Source organism: Phoca vitulina, unplaced genomic scaffold (assembly GCF_004348235.1).
Source record: "Phoca vitulina isolate PV1807 unplaced genomic scaffold, GSC_HSeal_1.0 scaffold41, whole genome shotgun sequence".
In the NCBI taxonomy this organism is placed as follows: domain Eukaryota; kingdom Metazoa; phylum Chordata; class Mammalia; order Carnivora; family Phocidae; genus Phoca; species Phoca vitulina.
In genome coordinates this window covers 11,138,369-11,158,798 of record NW_022589744.1, presented here as the reverse complement: position 1 = coordinate 11,158,798, position 20,430 = coordinate 11,138,369, and the positions used below count along the sequence as shown (strand labels likewise).

General features: G+C 49.3%; 2 protein-coding genes across 3 annotated transcripts in view; one reads left to right on the top strand and one right to left on the bottom strand.

Moving 5' to 3' along the window:
• The window catches only part of NT5C (5', 3'-nucleotidase, cytosolic), a 2,476-nt gene extending 396 nt beyond the window's left edge, over positions 1-2,080 (top strand). The window contains exons 2-5 of the mRNA XM_032429588.1: positions 456-556; positions 631-691; positions 878-992; positions 1,112-2,080. Of these exons, the coding sequence (XP_032285479.1) occupies positions 456-556; positions 631-691; positions 878-992; positions 1,112-1,272 (438 nt within the window). The 3' untranslated portion in view covers positions 1,273-2,080. The remainder of the gene's footprint in view (positions 1-455; positions 557-630; positions 692-877; positions 993-1,111) is intronic.
• A 229-nt stretch (positions 2,081-2,309) lies between these two features.
• Positions 2,310-19,443, bottom strand: ARMC7 (armadillo repeat containing 7). 2 transcript variants are annotated; one of them, XM_032429896.1, is made up of 3 exons: positions 19,110-19,443; positions 18,872-19,015; positions 2,310-3,082 (listed from the first exon to the last, which is right to left on the bottom strand). In XM_032429896.1, exons 1-3 carry the CDS (start codon positions 19,198-19,200, stop codon positions 2,721-2,723), a joined length of 597 nt encoding a protein of 198 aa, XP_032285787.1. In that variant the 5' UTR covers positions 19,201-19,443; the 3' UTR covers positions 2,310-2,720. The 2 variants fall into 2 exon arrangements, with proteins under 2 accessions (XP_032285787.1, XP_032285788.1); XM_032429897.1 differs by having other exon boundaries at positions 2,942-3,082; positions 18,936-19,015.
• Positions 19,444-20,430: the final 987 nt, after the last annotated feature.

Genomic DNA, 20,430 nt, shown 5'->3' with positions numbered 1-20,430 from the left:
GACCCCACAGAGAGCCGGGGAGCCAGGTGCCCCGACCACACAGTGTCTCCAGGAGCCTGGACCCCACATTGTCGCCAGGAGCGGGAGCCCAGACCCCACAGTTTCCCCGGGAGCCAGGTGCCCCGACCCCCCAGTGTCTCCGGAAGCAGGGCACCCTAGCCCCACAGTGTCCCCAGAAGCAGGTAGCCCGACCGCACAGGGCTCCTAGGAATGGGAGCCCTCCCCTTGGGCAAGACTGCCTCTGCTCCATTTTCAGAGACACCCCCTTTCTGTTTAACAGAATCCATTGTTCACTCTGGACAAGAAAGTCTGGAAGAATGCTTCCCCCTATATAAAATCCCCTCCCTGTGGCTCTGATTTGGGGATGGGTCCCCCAGGAATCTTACTTTGAGAGTCCTCCCTGGGGCTAGATCTGCTGGAGGCAGAAGCTGGGACAAGAACACGGTATCTTTCAGGACAAAGTGGCCAGTGTGTATGAAGCCCCAGGCTTTTTCCTAGACTTGGAGCCTATCCCAGGAGCCTTGGAAGCCATGCAGGAGATGAACAACATGCAGGAGTGAGGAAGGGCAGAGAGGGAGGGGCGGTGGAGTAAGGGCGGGTACCACCCTAACCCATGCCCCTTCCACGCAGCACGGAGGTCTTCATCTGCTCCAGCCCTCTGCTGAAGTATGAACACTGTGTGGGTGAGAAGGTGCGGTTACCCCAGCCCTTCATAGCAAACGGCTTCCTAAGTTCTGATGTTTAAAATAAACCAGCAGAACTTAAACACAGAAAGTGTGTGTGGGGGGGAGGGGAGCAGCATCTCTCAAAGGCTGGAGACCCCATTCCCACCTATTTACTCACTGGCCCTACTGACAGACCTGTGTCCTCACCTCAGTACCGCTGGGTGGAGAATCACCTGGGGCCCCAGTTTGTGGAGCGCATTATCCTGACGAGGGACAAGACGGTGGTCTTGGGGGACCTGCTCATTGATGACAAGGACACCATTCGAGGTTAGACCTGTTTTTCTGGCAACCTTCCAGGCATCTGGCCTGCTGGGATTAGGGAGAGGGAGTAAAATAACTAGATTACTGACTGCATCTCACTGCCTTTCTCCCACATCCTGTCCCAGGCCAAGAGGAGAACCCAAGCTGGGAGCACATCTTGTTCACCTGCTGCCACAACCAGCACCTAGCCCTACCCCCAACGAGGAGACGGCTGCTCTCCTGGAGTGACAACTGGAGGGAGATCATAGAAAGCAAGCAGGGGGACAGAACAGTGGATAGTAGCTGAAGGAAGGGAAGGCAGGCCAGCAGGGAACCCCAGCAGAGCTGAATGGCAGGGCAGTGTCGCGGAGGTGGCCCCCAGCACCACGGAGCAGGGGGACACAGTAACCTCCGTTCTCAAAAGCCAGCCACCTGGAACCCAACAAGATGGCTGGCCAGGAAACGGTGGGAAAATCACTCAGGAACCTTTTTAATAAAACACTTTGGCTCACCACTCTTTAAAGGCCCTTTATTCAGGAAAGTAAAGGGCCAGGAGCCCTAGGAGGGGCAGTCGGAATACAGGCTGATGGGCTTTCTCCTCCTCGTGTCCTTAGTCCAGTGGCTCCAGAACCTGCCCCACCTCTACAACCACAGACACTATCTCTCTTGCATCTGCTTTTCCTTGGCCATGTTAGAGGTCAACCTTGAGGGAGTGCAGGAGGGAGGCCAGGAAGCTCCCCATTGCTCCTGAACCCCAACTTTCCATGGGGGTCCCATACTGTTTCCCCTGTGCTGACCAGTGTACACTGTGGCCTCCAAGCCACACACTTCTGTCATTCTCTGGTCCTCTGTCTCCCTTGAGCACCACTCTTGCATTCCTGAAGCCCTTTTGTCTGAGACTCACTTCTAGGGGCAGGGACACCCCCCTCACTAACCCAACCCTGATGGCAGAGGAGGACCAGGACTTTCAGGCTGGGGCCATGGGGTGGTGAGGGAAGAGTACATAGCTTCAAGGGTTTATGCCTGTATCCTGACGTGTCCTCACCCTCATGTCTTAATGCCTGATGGCTACCTTAACAGTCTGTGGGCTGTATCACTAAAGAGTAGGGGCACTGGAGTGGGCATGACACCTTCCCAGGGCCCTGAGCTGGCTTCTCATTTCTCTAAAGCCTCTGGGGGCGCCTGGGTGGCTCAGTCGTTAAGCGTCTGCCTTCGGCTCGGGTCGTGATCCCAGGGTCCTGGGATCGAGCCCCGCATCAGGCTCCCTGCTCGGCGGGAAGCCTGCTTCTCCCTCTGCCACTCCCCCTGCTTGTGTTCCCTCTCTCGCTTTGTCTCTCTCTTCAAATAAATAAATAAAATCTTTAAAAAATAAAAAAAATAAAAAAAAATAAAGCCTCTGAATCTAGGGTCCCAGCTGCTGCTCACAGGAGGTTGACAGCCTGGCAGTGGGGCGCTGGGGGTGGGGGCAGGAGGCAGGAGCTTGACCTTCAGCTGGTTGAGAGTGCCAACCTATGGAAATGGCATTGCCTTTGCTCTCCTCCATGTGTCTCAGTCTGGCCTCTTCTCTCAATGCCCCTCACCACAGTGTAAATACCTGTCACGCTGAGCAAACTCACCTTTAAAATAGCTGAAAGGACACCTTTTGGGGAGAACATGCTCAGTGGAAGCCAGGCTGCTCCTGCTCCCTGAGCCCCAACTAGGATTGTGGCCTTCTCTCTAGCAGTCAGGGTATCATGGCTATGAGGTCTCCCTGGATCAGGGCTGCTGTGGGGCCTCAGTCCTTGGCAGTGGGATACCCAGGGCAGAGTGAGCCCTCCAGGTGCGGGCTTCTGCCACCTGGCTTGGGGAACAGAAGTCTTCCAGGAAGATCTGGGCCAGGTTCCGGAGCCTCGTGTTGGCCGAGAGAGAGAAGCGCAGCATGCACTGGACCACGGGCATGGTGGTTAGCTCAGGGTGGGAGCCAGACCCTGGTGAGCTCAGGTACATGATCGTGGTGACAGCAGATAGCACGGTCTCCTCGTTGGGACTGGACAGGCAGTTGATGATGAGCGGGATGCCCCCTGTCTGCAGGATGTGCTCCTTGTTGGCCCTGTCTGGGCACAGGTTGCAGAGGCCTCCTGGGGAAGAACAAGGGGAGACTGGGTGCCTCAGGCCTGCGTATCCTCCCACCTCCCCTCCCAGCTCCTCTCTGCCCACTTTGTCCCAGGAACAAGGGATCCAAAGTCCATTCTGGTATCCATCCCTTCAAGGCTCCTGAAGGCCTGCCTGCCACAGCCTAGCCTTCAGGAAGTGGGTACCAATCCCTTTCCTCCTTGGGTCAGCCAGTTCAATGGTTGATATGCTTTCCTCTTTTTTTTTTTTTTAAAAGCAAAACCAAAAAACAAACTAAAAAAACCCCCAACCAAACAAAAAATAAAACCCATGATATATCACTTTACAGAATTAAAAAACAGGGGCACCTGGGTGGCTCAGTCGTTAAGCATCTGCCTTCGGCTCAGGTCATGATCCCAGGGTCCTGGGATTGAGCCCCTGCATCGGGCTCCCTGCTCGGCAGGAAGCCTGCTTCTCCCTCTCCCACTCCCCCTGCTTGTGTTCCCTCTCTCACTGTCTCTATCAAATGAATATATAAAATCTTTAAAAAAAAATTAAAAAGCATAGGTAAGGTGATGATTTCACAGATGTATACATGCCAAAACTTATCAAACTGTATCCTTTAAAGATGTACAACTTATTATATATCAATTATCTCAATAAAGCTGTTAAAAATACTAGAAGCCAAATTATAAACCATCTTAATCCTACCATCCAACATTTGCTTTTCCTTCCTCAACTTCAAAATATATGAATATATATAAACATTTAATAAAAATGTGATCCTTTCCTGTTTTGTAAGCCAGCTTTTTTCACTCAGCAATGGATTGTGAACATCTTTCCAGGCCAACATATCTACAACCGTTGCATCATTTATTTTTTATTTTTTTAACCATGGCATCATTTAATGGCTGTGCAGCGCACTACCTTATGGATGCAGTGTAATTTATTAAAACGCTAGAGCAAGGGGGGACAGGTGGGGGCCGGCAGGGACATGTCTCTTCCAGGGGCAGGAGTCTGCCCGGGGCCGGCACTACCACCCCCTCCCTCACAGTACCTGGGTCAGTTTGAGTCCTGCTATAGGGAAATATTTTTAAAAGTTTTATCCCTTCAGCCTCTACGGACTTCTCCCTGCGTTCAGAAGAAAATCCAAATTCCCCTTTGAGGTCTTCACCATCTGGTGTGGTCCTTCTCTGTCACTCCCAGCCTCAGCCCTTGGACCTTTTGGCCCCAGATTTTCACATGCTGCCTCCCTTTTGCTGGTATCCAAACCTCACTGCTCCCTCACCAGTAAGGTTCCCCTGGAACACCCCACTCCCCACCACGTCCAGGGCACTCCCCTCATCCCTGCATGCCATTTTCTTCATATGCTTAGAACCCCAAGAAACCACCCTGGCAGATTTGTCTTCTTGCTCACTAGCTGCCAAGCCCCACTAGAAGGCAGATGCCTTGAGGTCAAGACCGTGGCCGTCTTATTCCCACCCGGTCCTTGGTGCCTGGTGCAAGAAGAACTCCACAAATACTTGTTGGAAGGGCTGTAGAGCGGTGAGCTGGGGAAAAGGGTTGAACTGCAGAGAGCTGGGGTCTGGATGGTTGGTCCCTCAGATGTCGCCTACCATGGACTTCTGCAGTTCTGGGATCCAAGTTGTGGCTCAGAGCACCTCTGAGGGAAGGAAGGAGCTGAGGGGCACTCCTGGAATCACGAGGCAAGGGAGATAAGGCACTCTGACAGAGAGGTGACACGCAGAGGCCTGACATGCTGATACCACCTCAGCACCCATTCACCCCCGTGGAGTCCTCAGCACATCCTGGAGCATCCTGTTGACTGCCTTCCCTACTTGCTCTGTCCCTGTCACTGGACATCATAAGGCAAGGCCCTGCTCTCTGGTTTACCTCTGTATCCCAGGACCTGCAACTGTGGACACTCACTGGACACGTGCTGGGAACATGACTGAACTCCATGAAGTGTTACTATCGCCCCGATTTTAGTGGAAGCTGAGGCGGTTGAGTAAGTCGCCCGAAGTCCCAGAAGATGGGAAGCCCTATGCCACAGTCATGGGACAAGTGGCAATGCTCTGGCAGGCCTCTGGCTTCCCGGACACATCTACACCATCTTTTCTTAACTACCAGCAGTGAACCAGCCTCCTACCCACACTGTAGGTTAATTGACTGGGGGCAAGGGATGAGATTTATCTCTGCTGTAAAGTATGATAAGATGAAGTTTGAGTCACCCTTGGCCAGTGAGTCATCATCACACAGGGATGTGCCTGGGCGGGACATTGCCACCCAGGCCAGGGGATAATCAGATGGCATCTGTTGGAGGGTGAAGGCAGGAGGAGGCCTCCGGACAGCTGGCCCCATCTGCTCCCTATTTGTAGACCTAGGAAGTCTCCAAGGATGGATTCTGTGCCTGCCAGAGCTTGCCACTGCCTGGGACCCAACCACAGGGCATTCTTGAAGCCCCTCTGCCTTGCTGGCAGCGATCCTCAGAGTGGGAAACAAGAGTGAGTGCTTGGAAAGAGAAGGGCTTCAGGGGGCAAGGAGTCTGAATGGAAGCACCCAAAATGGATCCAGAGGACCCATGAGAAGCCAAGGCCACAGCTAATTGAGCTCTCCCTCCCGAGTCTACCTCTGTGAGCCTGTCCTGAAGAAGGAAGGAGGGCTGTAGGAAAAGAGGAACACAAAAACTGGAAGCTTCCTAAATAATGCCCAGCAAGAACAACAAGGTGGTTGGATCCAGTTCAGTATGTCTGCATGATGGGAAAGTCTATAATTCTTAAAAATCATGTTTTCAAAGAGTATTTAATATGGGAAAATGCTTAAATGCTTGCAACATCAGGTTAAGGAGGAAAAAACGTCATCAAATTGTATATACAATAAAACTGCAATGAACAAGTAAGCCCGGCAAGATGTCACCTCTTCTGAGAGCCTTCCGCAACTGCCCTCAGCCCCTTTCCCCAGCGCCCTCTCCTCACCTCCATTGTGTCTCCTCTTCACACCTAAGTTATTTGTTTTTTGTTTTTTTTTAAAAAAGATTTTATTTATTTATTTGACAGAGAGAGACACAGTGAGAACAAGAACACAGCAGGGGGAGTGGGAGATGGAGAAGCAGGCTTCCCGCCAAGCAGGGAGCCCGATGCGGGGCTCGATCCCAGGACCCTGGGATCATGACCTGAGTGAAAAGCAGACGCTTAACGACTGAGCCACCCAGGCGCCCCACACCTAAGTTATTTGTCAGGTTAACTGAAGGTCCCCCACTAAACCACAACTCCCACCAGAGGGGGAATTTGTCTTATCTCAATTGGTCACCTCAGCCTGGCATACAGCAGATGCTCAATAAATGGACAGACAAGTTAACAAAAGACAAGCTGGAAACAGAGCAAAAGGTTAATAATGCTTATCTCTGTGCAGCAGGGTTAGGAGTCATTTTTATTTCATTTTCTAAGTTTACCTCCACAAAAATGTTGTTTGTTTGTTCTGTGTTTTGTTTTTTTGTTTTCTGTGGAGAGGAAACAGGGTAGAAAATGTTATTTTTAGGGACACCTGGGTGGCTCAGTTGGTTGGGCAGCTGCCTTCGGCCCAGGTCATGATAAAAAAAAAAAAGTGTTATTTTTATAAGCAGGAAAGGGATATTTTTAATTTTTATTTTTTAAAGATTTTATTTATTTATTTGACAGAGAGAGACACGGCGAGAGAGGGAACACAAGCAGGGGGTAGTGGGAGAGGGAGAAGCAGGCTTCCTGCTGAGCAGGGAGCCCAACGCGGGGCTCGATCCCAGGACCCTGGGATCATGACTTGAGCCGAAGGCAGATGCTTAACGACTGAGCCACCCAGGCGCCCCAGGAAAAGGATTTTTTTAAAGACTCCCTCATTTCAGAGCGAGTGAGAGAGTGCGTGCGCATGAGCAGAAGAAGGGGCAAAGGGAGAGGAAGAGAGAGAACCTCAAGCCGACTCCACTGAGCACGGAGCCGGACCTGGGGCTTGATCCCAGAACCCTGAGATCATGACCTGAGCCAAAATCAAGAGCCGGCCACTTAACTGACTGAGCCACCTGGCTGCCCCGGAAAAGGATTTTCTTTTTTAAAGCTAAATTTCATTTAAGATTGATTGATTGATTGATTTGACACAGAGAAAGAGTACAAGCAGGGGGAGTGGCAGGCAGAGGGAGAGGGAGAAGCAGGCTCCCCACTGAGCAGGGAGCCCAAGATCCTGAGATCATGACCGGCGCCAAAGGCACCTGTCGCTTAACCGACTGAGCCACCCAGGCACCCCTAAAGCTAAATTCCATTTAGAAAGTGAAACTCACCAAATGACACCATTAAAAAAAGTAAAAAGACAAAAGGAGAAAATATTAATAAACTATCTGAAAGAGGACTCCTTCCAGAATACATAAAGAATATATATTAATGCCTATCAAGAAAAAATGAACACGATGTAAAAATGAGCAGAGACTTAAATAAACTCTGCACAATACGAGCAATGCATACAGTGTGCTCGTCACTACTTCTCAGAGAAATGAAAATTCAAACCACGATCCGATGTCTCCACACACCTACTGTAATGGCTAAAACAAACAGACTGACAAGACTAAGTGCTGGTGGGCGGTGGGGCTGCTGGAATTCTCATGTGCCGGTGGCCAGGAGTCTCACACGCTATCATTGGGTTGGAAAAGTACATGGCTGCTTCTACTAAAGTCAAACATACACCTACCCTCTGACTCAGCAATTCTACTTCTACCTGAACCTGAGAGAAAGGAGTACCTATGTACGCGAGAACACTTGCGTACAAACATTCATAACAGCTCTATTCATAAAGGCTCTACACTAGAAATGAATCTCCATTACCACGTGAACCGGATGAAAAAATCGTGGCACACTCATACAAAGACGTGAGCTAATGACGATGTAACAATCTGGATGAATCTCAGAAACACCCAGTGAAAGAAACCAGACACAGGAGTACATCCTGTGTGATCCCACTTAGATGAAGCACAAGAACAGACAAAACAGGGGCACCTGGCTGGCTCAGTTGGTGGAGCGAGCAAATCTTGATTGGGGTCATGTCGTGAGTTCAAGCCCCACATTGGGTGTGGAGATTACTTAAAAATAAAAACTTTTTTTTTTTGAGAGACAGAGAGAGGGCGTGCACTTTCATGTGCAAGAGCATAAGGGGGAGGGGCAAGAGGGAGAGAGAATCTTAAGCAGGCTCCATGCTCCATCATCCACCAAAATAAAATCTTAAAACAACAACAGAACAGGTAAAACCCATGGGTTAGAATAGTGGTTACCTGGGGGTAGAAGACACTAACTGGGAGAGGGTCCATGGAGGGACCTTTCTGGGGGAGATGGAAATATTCTGTATCTTGATTTTAGTGCTGATTACATAGATGTACATATACCTTAATGAATTTAAAAATCCATCAAACAGCACTGTGTGTTGTATCGAAGTGCTGAATCACTGTATCATACATCTGAAACTAATATTACACTGTATGTTAACTACTGGAATTTAAATAAAAACTTAAAAAGAAAAAAAAAGGTCAAGAAAAAGAATTGTCAAATTGACAGAAGATATGTGCACTTCACCATATGTTGATCGCATGGCATCTTAAACCACGGTTACCAAACAGAAAGAACAAGTTCTGACTGGCTGATGAACGTGTTTTGGAGAAACCAGACAAGACACAAAGAGAACAAGGGGCAAAACCTGGGTCCTTCTAGGCACAGGGAACCACTGAAATTCCCAGGAGAGGCAAAAGAGAAAACCCCAAGTACAACCGAGGATGAGAAAGCTGGAGGCTCAGAGAGGTCAGGTAGGTGACCTCAGATCACACAGCAAGTAGGGCACTGCTGCTGAGACAGGAGGGTCTAAGGATTGTTCTGGGGATTAAATGAGGTCATGCCCATAAGTGCTTAGCTAGCGGCTGGGGGCTGGGCAAGCCCTAGGAGAGAGCGGCCCAAGACTTTATTCCATCTGATGACTCAGCCACCCCAGGGCACTGAGCTGGCTGCAGCCCATCCCAGACAAAAATCTTCATTTGAGACTATTTGTTCTTGGGTTTTACTTTAGCATCTATAAAAAGGAGGCGAACAGGGTGAAAGGGATAGGGATAGAAGTGAGACTTCTCTCAAAATACCCTGTATACAAGTTTTGACTTAAACTCATGAATGTCTCCCATCATAACAAACATCAAATTAAATCAAAAGAAGAGAAAACATGGCTTTTCATACTTCTGACCTGTATTTCACTTCTGGGAATGTATGCTACCGGTATACCCTTACAGGGGAGAAATGGTATACACATAAGGTTATCCACAGCAGCACTGCTCGGGGAGCAGAGGGAAACAACCTGAATGTCCATCCCTAAGCGGTGGCTGAACACCAGTCCCCGGGTGCCAGGGAATGGCATGCAGCATTTGCAAAGAATGAGGCAACTCTTTGTAGGCGGATACTGCAAGTGCACCAAGACATGATGCTAAGTTAAAAAAAATAAAAAGCAGAATATACATATAATACCACACATGTGGAACCTGCAAAAAGGTATACATGTAAATATATACAGATTTGTCTGTAAATCCTGAAAATATCTCTGGGAGGATAGAAAAGAAACTAGTAACAATGGTTGCTTCCAGAAAGGCTACAGAGGGAGTTATCATTCACTACACACCCTTCTGAATTCTCTACCAGGTGACTCAATCATGTATTCACATAAATGAACACATACACACACAGACAAGGTGTGCTCGTGCCTGTAACTCAGAGGAAGGGGAACTGGTCTCTGCAAGTCTGGGAGGAATGGCAGAGGCTGGCTGCCCTGCTCCAGCTAGTGTGGAAGGGAGCAGTGGGGTGAGAACACTGACATCACCTCCTTTCTATAAGGGGAATCCTGCCGCAGATGGATAGCTGAGGAATTCTTTTTCTTTTTTTTCTTTTTTTTTAAGTTAACTGTATGCTCAACGTGGGGCTCGAACTCACGACCCTGAGATGAAGAGGTGCATGCTCTACCGGCTGAGCCACCCAGGCACCCCAGAAATTATTAAATTGTTATAAGTCAGGAAGGTGTTCACCTCTGATAGGAAAGAGAATTGGATAAGGAAGGGACACAGACAGGCTTTTGGATTGCTGACATTATTTTTGTTCTTGACCTTGGTGCCGCTTACGTAGGCATTTGCATTCTCATTGCTAAACCCTACCTGTATGTGTCAGTCCTCTTCTGTACCTGTGGGTTGCAGGTATGGGCCCTGGGCCAGCCTCTGGGGCTATAAACAGGTGTATATATGGTTGGTCCACATCTACTGTGTGCTGGGAAGGGGACGATGCTTAATCACATTATTTAATTCTCTCCCCCATTTTACTGATGACGAAACCGAGGCTTAGAGAAACTGAATCGCTTGCTCCAGTCACCTGGTTCCTCAGTGGCAGTACTGGGATTCTAACTAGATCTGCCCACCATAGAGCTCTTGCTCCATCCTCCATACTCTGGGGCTTCCCTATACCTCCTTCTCTGATGAGTTAGGCTCCTGGGGTCAGACATCATTCTGCTTAAAAAGGAATTCCTCGGGGTGGGAAGTGGCTCAATCAGTTAAGCATTTGCCTTAGACTCAGGTCATGATCCCAGGGTCCTGGGATCGAGTCCTGCATCTGGCTCCTTGCTCAGCGGGGAGTCTGCTTCTCTTCTCCCTCTGCCCCTGACTCATGCTTGTTCTCTTTCTCTAGTGCTCTCTCTCTCAAACAAATAAAATCTTAAAAACATTTAATAGTTTCTAATTAACAAGCAGAAACTTTTTTTTTTAAAGGTTTTATTTATTTATTTGAGAGAGAGAGAGATAGCAACAGCAGGAACACAAGAAGGGGGAGTGGGAGAGGGAGAAGCAGGCTTCCTGCCGAGCAGGGAGCCCGATGCGGAACTTGATCCCAGGACCCTGGGATCATGACCTGAGCCAAAGGCAGATGCTTAAAGACTGAGCCACCCAGGCGCCCAACAAGCAGAAACTTTAAAGAAATTTTTTAAACAAAGTCCTCTATTCTTTTTTTTTCTTTAAAGATTTTATTTATTTGACAGAGAGAGACACAGTGAGAGAGGGAACACAAGCAGGGGGAGTGGGAGAGGGAGAAGCAGGCTTCCCGAGGAGCAGTGAGCCCGATGCGGGGCTCGATCCCAGGACCCTGGGATCATGACCTGAGCAGAAGGCAGATGCTTAACGACTGAGCCACCCAGGCACCCCAAACCTTTAAATTTTTAATAAAAAATAATTTTAGGGGCACCTGGGTGGCTCAGTTGGTTAAGCATCCGACTCCTGATTTCGGCTCAGGTCATGATCTTGGGGTCCTGGGACTGAGCCCTGTGTCGGGCTCCGTGCTCAGCAGAGTCTGCTTATCCCTCTCCTCTGCTTCTCCCCCTGTTCACACTCTCTAATAAATAAAATCTTTAAAAAAATTTTTTTGACAACATATATATCCCTATGCTAATACTATAATTCACTTCTGCCTATTTTTGGACTTTTATGTAAACAGAGTTACATTGTATATATCATGTGTCTAACATCATTTGCATGTAGCTACAGATTGTTTATTTACCTTGCTAAGTAAGGAGTATGAACATCCCACAATGTCAGTATCCATTCTATTACTGACTGTTTTAAGTTTGGGACTGCTACAAATAATGCTGGTAGTGACATTTTTGCACATGTGTCTGGATGTGCATGTGCCCTAACCCTGTGAATGTAACTGCTGGCTCATGGGGTGTGCCTATCTTCAATTATATTAAATAATGTTTTCCAGAGACCGCTGAGGATTTATCTACCAGCCTTTTTCTAAGCACCACCACCATCTAGTGGCAACTACATGTATTGCAGGAAATAGAACACAGGAAAACAATTTAATATGGATTCTGGGAGGCCACCTACTTGAACCCTGTTTTAGTAACAAAACTGCCAAGTATCCTGTGATATCCTAGGGTTCAACCAGTTTTCATGGAGGCAGAGAGTTCTCTCCTGGTTCCATTCTATCTCCATACAGCATCTAGGATAGACACATAGGCTGCATACAGAACACCTGAGAGTCAACCAATAGTGCTTTGGGCAAACATTCCCAAATTAATGCCAAAGGCTGTCTGAGTTTTTATTTGGAGCAAGAGCCCCAAATTCTTTCACTCATTTGGGTATTTACTGAGATCCTGTCTTTTTATCTGGTCCTCCATAATTCTGCCACTCCCATCCCCCACCCCAAACAAGGGCCAACCAGTACGGCCTCCCAGTGGCAGGTACCCTTAGTCGCCAATCAAATGTGGCCTGGACTGTGAGCACCACCAGTAGGAGCAGGGATGACTTCCCACCAGAAGCACCTCAAGGATAGTGTGGAAGTGTAAGGTGTGGTGGAAAGAAAGAACAAGGAAAGATGATACTCTGGAGTTTGAGCCTTGGCTCTGCCAGCTGGGGCCCCTGGGCACAGAATTCGGATCCAGGCAGAATGGGTAAATTCCTGGCTCCAGTCATCACTAACAGTGGGAGCCTCAGGCAACAGACCTAACCTCACTGAGGAGTTGTTTCCTCACAAGTAAAGAGGGCTTTAGAACTACTGGCCTTGTGGTTGGTAACACATTCAGAGCCCTTGCAGGGCGACAACCAAAGGGTAAATAAAATAGCTCTACAATTGTTCTAAATGGGCAAATCCACAAAAGAAAAGGCCAAAAAAGGGAAAGGTACAGAAACTCCAAAAGCCCTGCATGTTATCAGCAATCGCTGTAACCAGATTCTTCTTGAAGGCTGCAGTTATCCCGCCCAGGGTGTCTGAGGGGTCACAGGAAGATGGCCCCCACAGAAAGTCAACAGTCAGGCACGCCAGCTCACCAGTGGTGAGTGACTGCAGCAGCTTTCAGCCCTCAGGGCACGCGGAGCCGCCTGACAGGAGAGGTCTTATCTCAGAGCTAAACGCATCAGCACCACCTGGAGGAAGGATGCCTGGATCGTGCTGGGCTGCAAGGACGGACGGACAGAAGGAAGCCTGCATTCTGACCCTCACCTGCCACTAACCAGCTGAGGGGGGGTAGCCTACGCCTCAGTTTCCTCATCAGTGAAACGAAGGGTTTGCAGTGCCTTTCGAGCTTTCACAGTCCATCATCCTAGGAATGGGGAATTCCTCTGTTCTCTTCTAAAATCTGACAGCCTTGGGTTTCTGTCCCAGGCTGGCACTCTTCAAACCTCTGGCCAACCCGCTGATCCTTCCTAAGCCTCAGACTCCTTATGGAAAATAGAGGTTCTGAGCACACCTACTTTTAGTGTGTCTCAGGGTCAAAGGTGACAAAGCACAGAAGCCAGTAGCTGGCACGCTGGCTGTGTGTGCCAGGAGAGGGTGCTCCGTAAGTGCTCGCTATTACTACAAGTCCTTCGAAGCCCCAGAGCACCAGCTCTGTAACCAGGGGCCTAGCTGCAGTGGTTCTCTTGAAGGACAGCATGCCATCCCACCTCACCTCTTTGGGAGATGAGGGAACTGTTTATCCTCAAAAGGGCCCGGACACCAGGCCCTTGGGTGGAGGCCTAGGGGATCCTGCAGCTGCAGACACTTTGCATTTAATTCCCTCAACAATTCTGTGAGGCAGATGCCCCACCTGACAGATGATGGGAGAAAGGAAATCACGTGCCCAGAGTTAGGTGGGAGAGCAAGGACTTGAACCCAGACCTGCCTGGCCCTAAAGCCCAGCTCTTATCAAACTCACTATGCTCCTTGCCAACCAACAGACACTGGTTTTAGTTCTGTGAGCCTGAGGCAATCTAAACCAGCTCTCCTCTCTGCCGTTCCTCCAGAACCAATCCCACTCAGGGCTACAGCGCCAAGTCATGGCCCGTACTCTGCACCTTCTGGGCCCTTCCCTCCTCTTCCCCAGAGATAAGCAAAGCTGAGCTCTGCCCTCATGGAGATACAATTTCAGGCCCGCGACCAGAGATGAAAGAGTCAAAGCTACAAAGCACAGCACAGAGCCTGTTAGCCGAAAAAGCACCGGACAGTGTTTCCCATTCAGGGCCGGCAACAGGAGAAGGAAATGACAGCAGTAACAAGATATGCATCTAAGTACGACTGGGACTCTCCTGTCTGCAGACAATCCCATGGAGGAGTCGAAGCTGAGAAAGCGACTACTGTGGGGATTAGGAGCCTTGTGCTGGTGGAAGGAGAGGAAGAGAAAATGAGGAAAAGTGGCAGGGAAAAGGAAAACTGGTGATAAGGATACTAAGAAAGTGACCAGCCAGCCAAAGTACCTTCACGGAGACACAGACACGGAGACACACCCACTTCTGCTCCCCACAAAAGTCCTGCACCGTAGGGCAAGCACAGGTGAGAAGGTGAGTCTCAGAGAAGGGACAGATGGATCTCGTCCACAAGAATCAGCTAGGAAGAGGAGAAGCTGTGACTGTGGGCTCCAGGTCCAGGGCCGGGTCACCCACTCTGGGAAACTGCCCAGGAGAGCAAGAACTCAGGCCAAGCCCAAGTCTCCCACTCAGCAGACCAGGGTCTCTTAGAGTGCTCTTGCCCTGGGCAAGTTCCTTCCTGATCCTGCAAAAACTTTTTGTGGGGGACTGCTCCTTTTATACAAGTTTTCTCCAGTCCAAAGCTTGAGTTGCAGGAGCTCTCTCACTCCTAGGTGGAGGTTATGCTTCGCAGGGGAGACTGTCACCATTCAGATGGCAGAAGCTGTGGAGCAGAGGACTTACACAGAAGAAAATCTTAAAGTGACTGATGGTTTAGAATATTTATTTAGCATAATGATCTTCCAGGGGGCCTCAGTCTGGCCCTCTCCACAGGTTGAAGAGTCCAGGAAGCCCACCCAGAGCCCATCCTCCTTTCCCCCATACCTGGAGCTCTAAGCCCTGAACCTGCTCCCACAGCTGCTGGACCTCTTTCTTGGATCCTGACTCCCAAGGTGGATTCTAAGTCCAAGGAGTGGCCACAGGGCAGGTATGAATACAGCCAAGATGTCCACACACATGGGTGAGACCTATTGGGGTGAAAAGGGATGACCCCCATTTGTACTGTAGCCCCAGGCACCCCAAACAGTGGGGGCCAGCCTGGATAGTCTTTCAAAATTTTACAACACACCTACCTGAATTATTCAGCGCAAAAAAAAAAAAAAAAAAGAAGAAAGAAAGAAAAAGTGTTAGTTGATCATATCAAGCCCTCCAATCTAACTTCTATGTTTCAGGAATAAAGGGGAAAGAGGAACAAGCTAAATGACACCAAAAAGAGGCAACCAGACAATTAGGAAACAATTAGGAAGGTGGGAAATTCTGCAGAACTGGTCTGGATCCTTCAAGAATTAGTGTCATGAAAAGAGTCTACTAATGATTAAAATAAATAATTTATGTAGTGCCTTCCTTCCAAAGAGTACAATATGGAAAGACGAGGAAGAGAATAACTTTACAGTGGAGAAACCTGACCAATACCACCTCAGCCGGGTGATCAAGGCCATGATCAACAGGGAGAAGTCATGCTGACAGCACGCTCCGTGACATGATGTGGTGAAAATGGCACTTACTTCTGTGGCTGTCCTCCCCTAAAACTCACAACCCAGTCTAATCAAGAGAAAAGCATCAGACAAATCCCAGTTATGGGACAGTCTACAAAATACCTGACCAGCATTCCTTGAAACCATCAATGTCATCCAAAAAAGGGTAAGTCTAAGAAACCAGCACAGTCCAGAGGAGCCCAAGATGTGACAACTAAAAGTAATATAGTATCCTGGATGGGATCCTGGAATAGTAAAAGGGCATTAGGGAAAAACTAAGGAAATGAATCAAGTATGGACTTTAGTTAATAATAATGTATCAAAGGGTGCCTGGCTGGCTCAGGTTGTGATCCTAGGGTCCTATGATCAAGCCCCATGCTGGGCTCCCTGCTCAGTGGGGAGCCTGCTTCTCCCTCTCCCTCTGCCGCTCCCCACTTTTGCTCTTGCTCTGTCGAATAAATAAATAAAATCTTTAAAAAAATTGGGCTTATTAATTCTAACAAATGTATCATACTCATGTAAGTGGTTAATAATAGAGAAACTGGGTATGGCATATATGGGGACTCTGTATTATCCTTGCAATTTTTCTTTTTTTTTAAAGATTTATTTATTTGCCAGAGAGAGAGAGAGCACACAAAAGCAGGGGGAGCAGCAGAGGGAGAAGCAGACTCCCTGCTGAGCAGGGAGCCTGATGTGGGACTCTATCCCAGGACCCCATGATCACAACCTGGGCCGAAGGCACACGCTTAACCGACTGAGCCACCCAGGCATCCCTCCTTGCAATTTTTCTAAAACTGTTCTAAAATACAAAGTTCAAAAAATAAATAAATAAAATACAAAGTTCATGGGAATGCCTGGCTGGCTCAGTCAATAGAGCATGTGACTTTTTATTATTTTTTAAAGAGAGAGAGAGAATGTGTGTGTGTGCGCGCAAGAGAGAGCGTGAAGGGGGTGTCAAGAATCTCAAGTAGGGAAAAAAAAAAGAATCTCAAGTAGGCTCCACGCCCAGCACAGAGCCTGACACGGGGCTCCATCTTACAACCCTCAGATCATGACCTGAGATGAAATCAACAGTCCGTTGTTCAGCTGACTGAGCCACCCAGGTGCTCAGAGCACGCGACTCTTGATCTCAGGGTTGTGAGTTCCAGCCCCACACTGGGTATAGAGCTTACTTAAAAAAAATATATATATGGGGCGCCTGGGTGGCTCAGTCGTTAAGCGTCTGCCTTCGGCTCGGGTCATGGTCCCGGGGTCATGGGATCGAGCCCCGCCATCGGGCTCTCTGCTCTGCGGGAGGCCTGCTTCTCCCTCTCCCACTCCCCCTGCTTGTGTTCCCTCTCTCGCTGTGGGTCTCTGTCAAATAAATAAATAAAATCTTAAAAAAAAAAAAATATATATATATATATAAATATATGTGTGTGTGTGTGTGTGTGTATAAAATACAAAGTTCACTTAAAAAGAGAGAGAAAGAGAGATGGAGATCTAAGGAACATAAAAACCAGATTAGATGCCCTTTTGGGAACTATTAGAAAAATTTGCTTGACTAGGTGTTAGGTGATAATGGAATAATTATAAAAGGTTTCTTTCTCTATGTAAATAAGATTCCTTTCACTGTGTAGAAAATTTTTTTTTTGAAGATTTTATTTATTTATTTGACAGAGAGAGCACAAGCAGGGGGAGCGGCAGGCAGAGGGAGAAGGAGAAGCAGACTCCCCACTGAGCAGAGAGCCCGACACGGAGCTCGATCCCAGGACCCTGAGATCATGACCTGAGCCACCCAGGCGCCCCGAAAATATTTATTCATTTATTTATTTATTAGGAAAAAAAAAATTTATTTAGAGAGAGAGCATGTGCTCAAGTAGGGGAAAGAGCAGAGGGAAAGGTAGAGGAGAGAGAGCATCTCAAGCTGACTCCGCATTGAGCTCGGGAACCTGACATGGGGCGATCCCACGATCCCAAGATCATGACCTGAGCTGAAATCAAGAGTCAGATGCTTAACCCACTGAGCCACCCAGGCACCCCCAGAAAAATGTTATTTTTTAAGATGCATGCTGAAAGAAGAATTTTTGTTTGTCCTCAGAATAAATTCCAAACTCTTTCCCATGGCCTAGAACTAAGTCATGTAAACTCTGGTACTGCCCACCTCTCTAGCCTCATTTTGTACCACTCTGCTTCACTCCCCACAGCCTGCCACATCAGCCTTCTTTCTGGCTCCTTCTGCTTTAGGGTCTCTGCCCATGCTGTGCCACTTCCTAGAATGCCTTCACATGCTGGAGGAAATGAAGTAGCCCCCACCTCTGCTCTATCTCATCACCCTGTTTACTTCCTTCAGAGCCTCAGCCTTTTTTTTTTTTTTTTTAAGATTTTATTTATTCATTTGACAGAGACACAGCGAGAGAGGGAACACAAGCAGGGGGAGTGGGAGAGGGAGAAGCAGGCTTCCCGCGGAGCAGGGAGTCCGATGCGGGGCTCGATCCCAGGACCCTGGGATCATGACCTGAGCCGAAGGCAGACGCTTAACGACTGAGCCACCCAGGTGCCCCAAGAGCCTCAGCTTTTTGTTTGTTTGCTCACCATGTGTCTCCCCCTCCTAGAATGTAAGTTCCTTGAGGGCAAAGACCTTTCCTCCACTTGTTCACCATCTCTCCAGCATTTAGAACAGTACCTTACTCACAGTATATGCCAAATAGGTATCTGTCCACTGAATAATTCAACAGGTCTTAGACCATAACAACTACAGGAGTTATAAGCCATTCCAAGTCACCTCTACTTCTCTTGATATTACAATACAATAAAGATGTTTAAAAACAGCATTCTGGGGTGCCTGCGTGGCTCAGTTGGTTAAGGGTCTGACTTCGGCTCAGGTCATGATCCCAGGATCCTGGGATCCAGCCTTGAGATGCGATCCGCACTCAGTCTGTTTCTCCCTCTCCCTCTGCCCCTCCCCCTGCTCGTGCTCTCTCTCTCTCTCTCAAATAAATAAAATCTTTAAAAGATTAAAAAAATAGCATTCTATAAACTTTTTCCTCTTCAAGTGGCTTCAATCCATTCCCTCATTTATGATCTCATCTCTCAGTAGGAGGAAAGGCAGACATGCAGAGGGAGTCCTGGGCATTAGTTCCAGACCCGATTCAAGCTAGCTGTGACCTGGGACAAACTGTGAACCGAGGAGGTAGCACAGACATCGCTGGCGCAGACATCGAGATCTGCCTTCTCAGCAGAGGGACTGCCTAAAAGATTCCTTTCCCAGTGACTGACTTTTAACTCACTCACTTCACCAAGTCAGATCAGGTTATCTGGGAGACCTGCCCCATCCTTACCAATTGCAAACTCCACCAGGGTTTCATTCTCCTCCGACAGGGAATCGAGGAATAAATCAAGGACCTGCAGCTGCCGCAGATACTGGTAGTTATTGGGATCATAGGCGAAGTTGGCGAGGTTGGCCAGTACTTGCTCCTTGGCGTCTGCAGCAAAAAAGTGGCGCTGGAGCCAGGTCCGGGACGGCTGTCACGGCCGGACCCCTGCCCCGTCTCTTGCCCCCCACCCTGCCGCTCTCACCTTGGCTCTCCGTCTCCTGGAATTCCGTGACCAGTGCCTGCAGGTATCCCAGGCGCCCGACGTGGGGGTCTACCTTCGGCTTCTGGGCCATGGTCAGGGCGGCAGAGGGGGCAGGTGGAAGGGCAGGAGAGTGTGGGAGGTGAGGCCGGAAACGGGTTCCTTCCCTGGCTTCAGGTTCTGCAGTAATTTGCTGCCGAAATTGGAATGTGGGGGGTGGCGTGGAGTCTCAGGACCTCGCTAGAGTTCCGCGCGAAAACCTAAATTTGGAAACGGGAAGCGAGAGGAGGGAGTAGCAGCACCCACACAACAACTTCAGAGCTAGATTCCCGGCTCGATTCCAGGTTTCCGGCGGAAGCCGCGCTTGGCCCCCACCGGAGGGCGGAAGGGGCGGGTCGAGGCAAGCAAGAGGTGGGGCTGTCGCTGAGCTCGGTGCGCGTGCGCGGCGCGCTTAGTGCCTTAAGGCTGTGGCTGGAGGGGGACCGCCCTCGGAAGGGTGCAGTAGCGTTTGGGTTGCTTTAAGGAGTACCCCTAGGGCGCTTGGGAACCCAGAGGAGTCGGAGGGCGTCCATGTGGGGAAGTGTCGAGGCAGAAGACCCTCCAGACACCCTTGCACTTGACGAGGGTGCGCAGCCCGGCCTCCTCGACCAAGGGACTCCCCCCCCCTGGAACTCGGGCATCAGTTCCCTGCAACCCGACATGGGTCCTTTGACACTATCTTCTGGTCTTTTCCAAAAAGCCGGGTGAGCCTGGCACCTTCTGCTCCCCAGCCCTGAGCTAGCCACCTCTGGCTAGAAATTACAGGGTAATAATGTCCTAAGGCTTTTTGCCAGCCAGGTGGATGGGGAGCGCTAGGGGCATCGATGAGCCCCAGGACCCTCCGTTCACCTAAATGTACTGCTTTGGCCGCTCTGGGTTGTGGAGTCCTGGATGCTGAAGCCGTTTGGCCCAATTCTTTTTCTCAGGGCTTCTCAGGAAGGTGATGTGTGACCTAGGCCTCGTAGGCACAGAGAATAGAGCACCAGGCAGGGAAGTGGCCCTATTGCACTCCCACTGTGCTTGAAAATGTTGGGGTAAGGGGGGTTTGGTCTGTGAGCTTCTTGAGGTTAAGGACCACGGATCTTTGGCCCTGGGCCTGGCATGAGGTCAAAATGGCTGCCATACTCCAGCCTGCCACAGCCCCATTGACAGCAGGCCCCATCTCCATGGGCTCAGGTCCCTGTGGTCAGACCCTGCCCTATGCACACACCTTGGGGCAGGAGCTATGACTATAAACCGGGTGCTTGGGTACCCTGATAGCTCCACATAGGGCAGTGGTCCCAGA